This window comes from Molothrus aeneus, chromosome 1, assembly GCF_037042795.1.
Source record: "Molothrus aeneus isolate 106 chromosome 1, BPBGC_Maene_1.0, whole genome shotgun sequence".
NCBI lineage: Eukaryota > Metazoa > Chordata > Aves > Passeriformes > Icteridae > Molothrus > Molothrus aeneus.
This window is the reverse complement of record NC_089646.1, coordinates 152101132-152112665: the sequence shown is the minus strand read 5'-3', so window position 1 is coordinate 152112665 and position 11534 is coordinate 152101132. Positions and strand designations below refer to the sequence as shown.

Below are 11534 nucleotides of genomic sequence, written 5' to 3'. Positions count from 1 at the left end.
TGTCCAGCACTAAACATCCTGATAACTCTTTCCTTGGAAGAACAAGTGGGACAGGCAGTCAGATGGAAGCCCCAGAAGGGATGAAGTTATCAGCTCCAGCTCCACCCCTTTCATGCTGAGAAATTGTAAAGGCTGGGAACATTTTTGTCTGACCGGTAATAAACAGGACTTTGAATTGGATGCTCCATGGAAAAGGGGACAAAGATGTTTTTAACCCTTGCTGGAAGTGTTCAAAGCCAGGTTGGATGGGCACACTGCAAGGTGTCCCTGTCCCTGGCAGAAGGTTGGAATGAGATGGTCTTTAAAGTCCATTCCAACCCAAACCATTCGATGATTTTATGATTTAAGACTTTGTAGGTAACCAAGTGATGCATTTCCTGTCCCCATGAATATCCTGCTTGGTTTACCCTGCCTGTAGATGTTGGGAGTTCTCCAGGTCTAACTGTGGAAATGGACTTGGCAAAATCCACACAGACAATTCCATTAATTTATGCCACTTGTTCCCATTTTCCTTGGAGAAAAGGAAATAACCTGGCCACAGATGCGATGATCAGAACAAAACCCCCGCCCAGACATCAACAGCACAGCAGGCCTGACCAGAGATGAATTAAAGGATTAATCCCAATAAATGGTGTGAATTCCCAGAGTGCTTTCACTGCTCCCTGGAATCGCCAGCCCAGCCTGAAGGCAATGCCGAGGTGAGAAAACAACCCACGAGCATTCCTGGCCTCTCATCTAATCCATGATCCCTGCCCACTCTTTCCAAATCGTTGGCTTCCTCATCACTCCGTCCAAAGGCAGGGAAGATTTATATCCTGTCCCCAGGTGAGGGTGTTTTTCCTGGGCTGCGGAGACGACCGGGAGAAGATGAAGTTCTCCCTCCTTGCGGTGCTGGCTTTGGTCCTATTTGCAGCTCAAGGTGAGGTTTGCTCCTAGATAAAGTGTAGCTGAGGGTTTTAAAGGTAGGAGTGCCTCATATCCGGGGAGAGAAATCATGGAAGAGAGCTCCTCAGCTCTTGGAATGGTGCAGGTGAAGGACGCAGTGCTCGTTTTGGGGTTTTTTTAATCTAGAATCTCAGTCTGGGTGTGTGAAAAGTTTAATTTTTTTGGTTGGAAATTTCCCTGTAATGCTGGATTTTTATGGAAACAAGACAGAAAAAAGGAGGCAGTTCCCACTTGGTCTGCCTTTGAGAGACTTTCCAGGGTGTTCTCCTGTCGGGGTGGTGCAAGGCTGTGGTTATTCCTAAATCTTGATGAAGACAGCACAATACTCTGTGTTCCTGGTCCACGAGGGCCACACCTCCAACATCTGGCCCTGTGCAGCTGTTTATACCCATCTCCAAGAGCTCACAGCTTGCTGACTTCAGAGATTTTGGGACAAAATTGGGGAATTAGGGAGAAGTTGGGATGTGGGCTGAATGGGTTAATGGTTGTGGGTATCTGCATAGTATTTGTGTTGTAGATGGTGCATTTTATTTCATAGAGAGATGGTAAATTAAATCAGAGCCTTCTTTAAGGAATATGATCCTATATCCTCTATAGAGCAGAGAGAATAAACCTTTTCCTCATTTTGGAGAGCAGAACAGGCTTTGCCAGTGCTTGGAATTCTGCCACACGTCTGGTGCAGAAAAAGAATTCCTTGGAATAGTTATTTCTGGCTCATTGTGGCCTAAGAATACCTTTCTGCTATTTAGCTTTGTTCACTCACCAGAACAGTGATCCTGACAGATTTCCAAGTGTTAACAAGGCCCGGGAGACAGGGGGGTTGTCCTCAGTGCCAAAATGAAGCCTGGCCTAATCCATGTTGGATTATCCAGGCAGTAAAAATTCAGCATTCACTGCGTGTGTTTTCGGGCTGAATTCTCACAGCAAAGAGTAAAAAATGCTTCTCCTCATCTTGTCTGTCCTTTAATCCAGGTTCTGGATTTGTTTTTAGGGGAATTAATGTCCCACCCAAGACAAAGGCATGGGAGCCTGGCTTTTCTAAGCTGTGGAGGTCCCAGTTAACACTCTTCATCTGCCAGTGCTTTCTGCCTAATTAGGCTGCAGTTTAATAGTCCCCAGGAAGTAGAAAAAGTGACCCCAGGCCTTGGGACATCCTTGGAATCTCCTACAGGAGTCCCTGCCCTTCTCTGCTCCAAGCATCACACCAAACTTGGTGCCCTTGGCCTGTCAAATTGAAGGAGAGGAAATTTAGGTTGGATAAATGGAAACAATTCTTCCCTGTGAGGGTGGTGAGGCCTTGGCATAGGTTGCCCAGGGAAGCTTTGGCTGCCCCATCCCTGGAAGTGTCCAAGGCCAGGCTGGATGTGACGTTGGAAGAGTGGATTGGGTCTTTCAGCCCCATGGCTTTTATCAGACCTGCACCTTGTGTATTTGGGATTCCATGAAAAGTAGGGGATGATTTTTGCTGGCATTTCACGGAATGCCAGAATCATTTAGGTTAGAAAACACCTCCAAGATCCTCAAGTCCAACCTTCGATCACCCCTCTTGAGTGCCATGTCCAGGCATTCCTTGGACACCTCCAGGGATGGGGACTCCACCACCTCCCTGGGCAGCCCCTTCCAATGCCTGACCACCCTTTCCATGAAGAAATTCTTCCTGATGTCCCACCTAATGTAGTTTGAGGCCTTTTCCTCTCATCCTGTCCCTTGTTCCCTGGGAGCAGAGTCTGATCCCATCTGGCTGCGCCTTCCTGTCAGGGAGTTGTGGAGAGCCAGGAGGTTCCCCTGAGCCTCCTTTTCTCCAGGCTGAGCCCCTTTCCCAGCTCCCTCAGCTGCTCCTGGTGCTCCAGACCCTTCCCCAGCTTCCCTGGACACACTCCAGCCCCTCAAAGTCTTTCTTGTCATGAGGGGACAAAACTGGACACAGGATTTGAGGCATGGCCTCAGCAGTGCCCAGAACAGAGGGACAATCCCTGCCCTGCTCCTCCAGGCCTCATCACAAGCCAGGATGATTCCATCTCCCTCTTCCCTGTTTTGTGTCTCTTCCTGCAGCAAATTCCCTGTACTGCTACACCTGCAACTGGGAGCAAAGCAACTGGAGCTGCCTGAAGGCCGAGAAGTGCTCAGACAAGGACGAGTACTGTGTCACCAACGTGGCCTCCGTAGGAATCGGTAGGTGCCAGCTCTGGATCCCCTCCTGGGCACTTGGGGATGGGATGTGAGGTCTGGGCTGGATTTGTGAGGGGCTGAGGAGTCGTTGGGAAGCACAAGTTGGAGGTGGAAGCCTTTCTAACCCAGCCTGGCGGTGCTGAAGGTTTGGAGTTCTCCTCCCCATCACACACAGAGATTTTCCTCTTCAACTGTTGTTTTATTCATGTACTGAAAATCAGGGGACATTGAGAGAAGAAGAAGGATCCTTCAGAGAAAGAATAAATAAATTTGAACCTTGATTCCCTGTTGCCTGGGAGCAGAGCCTGACCCCAACCTGGCTGCACCCTCAGGGAGTTGTGGAGAGTGAAAAGGTCCCCCCTGAGCCTCTTTTTCTCCAGGCTGAGCCCCCCCAGCTCCTTCAGCCACTACTGATGCTCCAGACTCTTCCCCAGCTCCATTCCCTTCTCTGGACATGCTCCAGCTCCTCAATTTGTTGCTGTGAGGGCCCAAAAACTGATACCAAGGTTTGAGGTGTGGCCTCACCAGTGATAAGAAAGGGGAAAAATCACTTCCCTGGTCCTGCTGGTCACACTATTTCTGATCCAAGCCAGATACAGAGGGAAACAGAATTATTTCCCTCAAGCAGAGAAGCCTTGAAATGTGATTTAAATCCAGGAATGAGCATTGTCATTGTACACCTAAAAAAGTCTTGATATGAGGATCCATGCTGGGAAGTGCTGGATGCCCAGAATGGATATGGAATTCCTTGTGTAAGAGGCCACCAACAATTCCTGGGCTGTGGTGGGACCAGGATGGGTCTCATGTTGATCTCTGGGGCTGTGGGGGGACTGTGGGACTCATCAACCCAACTCCATCCTGCACAAGGATCACTCAACAAAACCCGTTGCTAATCCCACTCTCTCCCTTCTCTGGGCCAGGCTTTTTGTCCCTTTGGAAGAGGATCACCAAGAAGTGCTCCAGCACCTGCCCACACCACAACTTCCTCCTGGGCCTGGTCACCTACACCTCCTACTGCTGCCAGAGCTTCCTGTGCAACCTCAGTGCGTGCCCAGGGCCCCGGCTGGCTCGCCCATGAGGTGCCAGGGAGTCCCACTCCATGTCCTTCTTCACCTGCTGGGAGAAAATGGACCCTGAAGGACTGAAGAGCTTGGCCAGATTCCCCCAGGAGGGTTTGGACATCAAACATGAGGAATAGATAAAGTATTGTGGTCGTTGTCTTGTCCTGTGGTGCCTCCCGAGCTTCTTCTCGCTTTCTTCTCATCCCTGAGCTCTGTGGCTCCAGCATCCCCACCAGAGCTCTGAGTGCCACATCCAGGAGTTCCTGGGACACGTCCAGGGATAGGGGCTCCACCACCTCCCTGGGCAGCCCCTTCCAATGCCTGACCACCCTTTCTGTGAAAAAAGTCTTCCTGATGTCCAGCCTGAACAATCCCTGGAGCAACTTGAGGCCCTTTCCTCTCATCCTGTCCCTTGTTCCTTGGGAGCAGAGCCTGATCCAGCCCTGGCTGTCCCCTCCTATCAGGGAGTTTTGGGGAGTTAGAAGGACCCCTGAGCCTCCTTTTCTCCAGGCTGAGCCCCTTTCCCAGCTCCCTCAGCTGCTCCTGGTGCTCCAGGTCCTCTCCCAGCTCGGTTCCCTTCTCTAGACATGCTCCAGCCCCTCAATATCTCTCTTGTCGTGCTCTGCTCTCCAGCTTTGGGAGGGAGATGCTCCTTCTGCACTTCCTGCATCTCCAGAGGGGTTTCTCCTGGAATTTTATCCTATTTTGGGTGCAGTTGGAGCTACTGAGTGGAAACTTCTGGGCAAAAATAACAACCTCTCTTATGTGCACATCTGTCTCCACCTCCACTTCCAGCATCCTTGGGAATCCCTTCCTTCATGTTGCTTTGCTGTTGTTGGAGCCACACGGCCTCACCCAGGGCCAGCAGCTCCCTGGATTCACAATTCCTACAGCTTGGAATTGTGTTTTCCAGTAGTCCATGAATTCACCTTTCCCTCAGCCATCCTCCAAAGCAACAGCAGGGTAATCATGGAATATCCTGAGTTGGAAGGGATCTACAAAGATTATCAAAGTCCAATTCCTGGTCCTGCACAGGACAAACCCAACAATCCCAGCCTGTGCCTGAGAGCTTTTTCCAAGCACTTCTGGAACTCTGTCAGGCTTGGTGCTGGCACCACTTCCCTGGGGAGTTCCAGTGCTCAAAGCCCCTCTGGATGAAGAACCTTTTCCTAAAATCCACCCTAACCTTCCCTGGCACATCTCCAGTTGTTCCCTCAGGTCCTGGGCACCAGAGAGAAGAAATCGGTGCCTCCTCCTTTGCTTCCCCTCATGAAAAGCATTTGCAGCATTTGGGTTGATCTGCTGAGGAAACTTGGGGAGGTTTATAGGGAAAACAGAGATTCCAGAGAGGTCAAAAATTTGATAGAGATGTTTCCAGAGACTGCAGAGAAACGAGGGGAAAAAGGGGCTGGAAAAATAAACAACGACAAGACAACAGAGGTTTTTCTTTGCTAGATGTGCTCTGAGTGCCTCTCCTTTCTCCTAAACAACACTTTTTGGAGGAATTTTACACTGGAAAAATCATGGGAATGCTTTAGCTTGAGTCAAAGCTCCCAAATCTGCAAAACATTGCTCAGCCAAGGGATGACAGTCTGTGTTGTGCTTCCAACCCAAGCCTGGTAAACAACGGGGACAAAAGGGGCTTTGAGCTGTGCTGAGCAGGGCTGCCTCAGGCTGGAGCCTGGGGCTGCTCAGATTGGAGGATTTCTTTCCAAATCATCCAGAACAGGGAATTTTCAGGGGTGTGTCTCTCTTTTATTAATCAATTTGTGCTTCCCTTCACCCCCTCCTACCATGTGAAGGAACCTTTTCCTCTTATTTACAGCACGATCTCTTCCCAACCCTCTTTGGCAATTTTTATTTCCCACCCTAAAGCAATTCAAGCTCCCTCCTTACCCTCAACCCAAAACTCTTTATTTACTCATCACACAATATTTCCTCACAAAAACAAAACAAAACAAAACAAAACAAAACAAAACAAAACAATGACAAAAAGGGATTTGTGTTGTTCTTCTCCTGCGTGCCAGATTTTTTCCACTCTCTGAAAGCACTGAGGAATCCCAGTTGGACAGACTCTAATAATTAATATTTCATTGGGTTGGATTTATTCTTCCTGCAGTCGTGGAGACAGAGGCTCCCCCAGCCTGCAGGAAAACATAATCGGGAATTTTTTTGCTTCTTTAAAGCAAAACTGGCTGGGTTGTTTTGCTTGATTTGCTGTGCCTTTGCTGCAGAAAAACTTCCTTGTATCCATGGATAATAGAAAGGGAAAATAAATCATCCTGGGCATGGTTGAAGAATAAAGGGTTATTTTTTTTACAACATTAAAAATAAAGTAAAAGAGAGGAGGTTTAGATGGGATATTGGAAATAAAATTTTATTGGGAAGGGAGTGAGATGCTGGAATGGATTTCCCAGGGAAGCTGTGGCTGCCCCGTCCCTGGGAGCCTCCAAGGCCAGGCTGGAGAGGGGTTTGAGCAATTTGGAATGGTGGAAGGTGCTCCCATGGAAGGAGGTGGCACTGGATGATCCTGAAGGTCCCTTCCAACCCAAGCCATTCCATGATCCTATAATTCCCACTGTAGCTCAAGGATATGAAAATCCCTCCTCCTCTAATGCCAATCAACCCTGGTGGCAATTACTCCTCTCCAAGACATCTGAGATGTGCAGGAAGGAGAGGAGGGTGTGATTCCCAGCCACTAATTTTGGCCAGGAATTAGGGCCAGTTGGGACCATGGAGAGATGGGAGTCATTAACACATGGATGAGGCTGCCCAGAAAATTATCCTGAGCTGCGTCCTGCAAGGCAACATCCACCCCTTGGATTGGGAAGGTGTTTGGAGGATCCTAAACAAAAAAGGGTTGTAAAAAATGTTTTATCCTTGCTCCAGACTGCTCTGAGCTTCTCTGACCCCATCCAAAGTCTTGGACAGGGGTGAAGGTGCTCCGGAGGCTCATCCTGCTGTTACCATTGCAGAAATTTGGGGAGGGAATACCCAAACTGATACGCACGGGGACAGAGGACAGGAGGAGATATTGTCCTCAAAGGCGTGGAAAAAGCTCCTTGGAGGAAGAATTCCCAGAGCATGGCACTGAGAGGCAGCACAAAGCAAACACACAGCCCTTTCAGCGTCTGGAGCCGGCAGGATCACGTGGAATTGAGATGGAGCAACACTTCCAAATGGAATGATAAATGCCTGGCTGTGGATAATCATCAGCGTAAATACCTCAGAGACGTGTTGGATGGAGTTGTGACGTGGTCCACGACAGTTGTCACCCTTCATCTCTGCTATCAGAGCCACCAACAGCCAAATCCCATGGAAAAATTGATCCCCGTGCTGATCCACGTGTGTGGGCGAGGCTGAGGAGTGCTGGGAGGGAGGGAGGGGGAATGGGATAGAGCCATCAAACCTTTAAAAAAGAGGGAGAGGAATTGCCAAGGCAGGGATCCGTGAGAGAGGGGTCATCAGATGGTGGCACGTCACCAGTGGCCACCCCACTGTCCCCCTGCCACCCCCACCGTGAGATGAATGTTGGGCCAGGCAGGAAAACCCCAAACCTCCTCTCTGAGGCACAGCAAGCCCAGAGCTGTTTCCTAACTCTTTGTAGGGTTCAGGGAACGGGGCGAGGCCCTCGTTTGGTTTTGGGATTCCAGAGTGACCGGCTGGATCACGGAGAGCAGGGAATATGGAGACGGGAGAAGTGACCTGGCTGTTCCCAGCCAGGGATGGACAAATGCATCTCTGAGCTTGTGACACTTTTCTGCCGGGAGTTTGGGTGGAAAAAGTGCAGGAAATTCAGCTTTGGGGTAAATTCCAGCTTTTTGGGGAAACCAGGGGTTTTCCAAACCAAAATCTGGAAGCTGAAATCTCTGAAGCTGTTTGGGGTCAAGATGGAATGAAACAAAAAAAAAACCAAAACAACACAAAACAAAACAAAACAACAACAACAAAAAAATCAAACAAAAAAGCCCCAAACAAAACAAAAAACCCACCCCAAAAATAAAAAAAAAAAAACAAACAACAAACAAAAAACAAAAAAAACCAAACCAAATCAAACCAAAGAAAAAACAAAACCCAAAAATGTGTTTTTAAAAATTCTCATTCTCCTTTTTTATTAACTTTTGGATTTCCAGCATTCCAAACTAAAATAACTTTTTGGGATTCGTGTCCTGGCCTTATTTCAATGCTGGATGCCTCAGGGTGTGTCTGCCCCACAAACTGCAGATTTTGGGATGACTCCCCCCTGCAGGACACCTGAATGGCTCCATGGAGACCCCCAAATCTTTCCAGAAGTGAATCCAAAGAATCAACCCTTTCCATGCCTAAATGAGTTAAATCCCACAACCGAGTGAGGAAAATAAAACCAATTTAAAAAAAAAAAAAAAAAGGTGGCAAAACTATAAAAAGCCCACCCGCCTACGAGGTGGGATTTGATGAAAATTGGCACTTTTCCATAAAATTTCCATGCCTGGGGCACTAATGAATATTCTGAATTGCGGGAGAGCGGGGGGGAGGACACACAACAATTAAAAAAACCCCACTTTTTAATGAAATTCCGGCTATTTTCCAGCAGGAAGAGCCAAACAAAGCCCACGAGAGGGAGCTGCTGCCTCTGTCCACGGGATGCTCCAGCCCATGGAGAGCCGCTGATCCTGGAGCAACTTCCAGGGAAAAAAAAGCGAGCAGCCTTGCGAGGGATGAGCCAGCCGGGCTGGAAGCAGCCCAGGGAAGGATCCGTCCAGGCTGTGGGTCCATCCTGCTGATTCCACCCGAGCCGACAGCAGCTCCTGGCCATTCTCCAGCGTCTGCTTGCTCCCACGCCGTTGGCAATCTGGGATGTGCCTTGCTCTGGATCTGGGGATAATTCTGGAGCACCCTGTGCTAGAGCAGGGGGAATTTCCATCCGAGTCCCAAGGGCCTGCAAGGTTTTAATCCAGAGCTTGGGCAGCTTGGAAGGGGGTGTGACCCTCTGTCCCACTCTTGGGAATCCCCAAAATTGTTGGGATGGGCCCGGCAGCATGAAGGGAATTTTATTTTCTTAGCACCCATGAAGTTTTGGGGAGTTGAAGAGGGGATCAGATTGGATGGGGCTGTGCCTTTTAGCCCCATTCTGGGTGACTTTTCCTGATTTTCCTATGCATTCCCTCTCTGCAGTGACTCCTTGTGCAGCTTCCTGCCCCTCTAAATTCCACTGGCTCCCTCCAGGAATGGCCACAGCCAAAACATGGGGCCACCACTTGGCCTAATAATGGAAATTCTGGTTTCTCCCTCCTTTTCTCTGAGCTTTCACCCTGTCTTCAACCTGATTCTTTCAGCAATTCCAGGGAAGTGGAGCAGGGAAGAAGTTCACCCAAGTTTTTTTGGGAGAGGGTGGTCCAGGTGGAACCAAACTTTCCCACCTCTTCCCTGTGTCTGACCTTTGGAGAGTCACTCAGTGTCTGATTTGTGTGATAAAAATGGAGATAACAACTCCGGGTGACCTTAGGACTCTTTGGATCTCTGTCCCTTGGGAATGTTTCACCCAGGGATGACCTCAGAGCAGGATCAGGAGGGTCAGGCGCCCACCCACAGTGTCTGGGCCTCTCCCAGGCCTCTGCAGCTCCATGCTGCTCCAACTGCTGGGAATGCTTCTCCTTCTCACAACCTGTCCTGGCAGCGCTCCTACGTTGCACCCTCCTCCAGAAATGCTGTTCCTTGACTCACTGGAAGGCTTTTTTTGGGAGTTCTCTTAGGAGCCAGGCCTGCAGAAAGACATCCCAGCCCTCCTCCCCATCACAAAGGAGCTCAATGTAGACACAGAGGTGAAGATGAGGGTGTGGCCATTGCTCAGGGCCTCGATCACTTGGACACTGCCTGGTTTGGTGTCACATGGGCTGAGGTTGCCCAGCAGGTCTGGTGGGTTAAAGGACCCTTTGTTCCATTTGGAGGGTCCTGATGGTGGAAATAGAGGAGCTCTGAGACCAGGGTTTGGTCCCTGGAGTGAGGTGGGTTCCAGGATGGGATGCAGAGCCCCGTGTCCTCAGAAAACCTTGGAAAGCTCCATTGATCTGCTTCCCCCTCCAGCAGCTGCCCACACCCAGCACTGTCACAGGTTTGCCAGACAGCAAGGAGGGTCTCAGGGATCAGCTCCACCCTGGAAAATTGGTAAACCAGCTTGTCTGCTCCTCAACCAGCTCCCAGCTGGGTGACAGCAGGGAGAAAGGGAGATGGTGCTTTACCCCCTCCCCACAGCAGAAAAACCCCAGAGAATCCCAGAATGGTTTGGATTGAAAGGGACCTTAAAACTCAGCCCATTCCACTCCCGGCCATGGGAAGGGACACCTTCCACTGTTCCAGGCTGCTCCAGGCCCCATCCAACCTGGCTTTGAACACTTCAAGGGATGGGGAAGCCACAATTTCTCTGGGAATTCTATTACAGGGCCTCACCACCCTCATAGGGAAGAATTCCTTCCCAATATCTGATCTAAATCTCTCCACTTTTAGTTTAAAAATTTTTCTCTTTTCCCTGTGCTTTTAATTCAAAGCTTTTCCTGGACACGTGGTCCTTGCTGCAGGGTTGGATTATCTGCAGACAGATGCTCTTCCCAAGGTTTGCTGCCTGCTCTGGGGCTGACAGGTTCAGAGGAAGCAGAGCTTGGTGGTTTTCTACATTTAACCACATTTCATTCCCCAAAATACCCCCAGCCCCCCAAGGTTTGGTGGCAGAAACACAGAGCTTCCCCTGGATGCAGTCCTGCTTCCAAGGAAACTGGCAGGAGTGGTGTTCCACATCTCCCAGGCATTCCCAAAATGTTCTTTCCTCTCCTCTGCAGCAAGAGGGAGCTGGGTTGGAGGCTGTCCCATCAGTGTCCCCACAGATCGTGTCACCTCCCACCCGAAATCCTCCACCCTAAATTTGTCACTGCAGGAATGGGAAGAAGCAAACACGTGAGAAAGGTCCTGAGGTTAAATCCTACAGGGAGAGGCTCCAAACAGGCAGATAAACAGCACAGGGCAGGGGATGTCCCCCAGCTCTGAGGGCACGTGTCACAGCGTGCTTGTGGCACCCTTCCCTCCCCAAAACATCCAAATGTGTCTCCTGGGCATGGACTGGGAGGAGTTTCTTGGCACGGGGAGTGTTGACAGTGGGGAAAATGCCAAGTTTTTGACTGATTTACTGGTGCAGAAGTTGATTCACAGCTCTTCTTCATTATCAGAGTACTTTGTGAACCTGCCCAGGATCCCCGAGTGGCTGAGAAACCTAAAGGAAGCAATTCCTGAGGATTCCTGAGGATTGCTTGGATGGCGTGGTGCATCCTCCTCTTCCCCAGGGGAATGAGATGGACCAGACCCACCAGGGTGGGCAGGAGCCATCCCACC

General features: G+C 49.8%; 1 protein-coding gene across 1 annotated transcript; it reads left to right on the top strand.

Annotated features, from left to right (window-relative positions):
• Positions 1 to 867: 867 nt before the first annotated feature.
• LOC136555714 (lymphocyte antigen 6E-like) lies at positions 868 to 4192 on the top strand. The gene is made up of 3 exons (XM_066548656.1): positions 868 to 919; positions 2998 to 3117; positions 4035 to 4192. Exons 1-3 carry the CDS (start codon positions 868 to 870, stop codon positions 4190 to 4192), a joined length of 330 nt encoding a protein of 109 aa, XP_066404753.1.
• The last annotated feature ends 7342 nt before the right edge of the window (positions 4193 to 11534 follow it).

What these genes read in the sequence shown, in the direction of transcription:
- LOC136555714 (XM_066548656.1), top strand. Translation starts at nt 868, where the DNA reads ATGAAGTTCTCCCTCCTTGCGGTGCTGGCTTTGGTCCTATTTGCAGCT. An exon ending in GGTCCTATTTGCAGCTCAAG is followed by an intron (nt 920 to 2,997) that starts GTGAGGTTTGCT and finishes CTCTTCCTGCAG; the next exon opens with CAAATTCCCTGTACTGCTAC. An exon ending in CGTGGCCTCCGTAGGAATCG is followed by an intron (nt 3,118 to 4,034) that starts GTAGGTGCCAGC and finishes TCTCTGGGCCAG; the next exon opens with GCTTTTTGTCCCTTTGGAAG.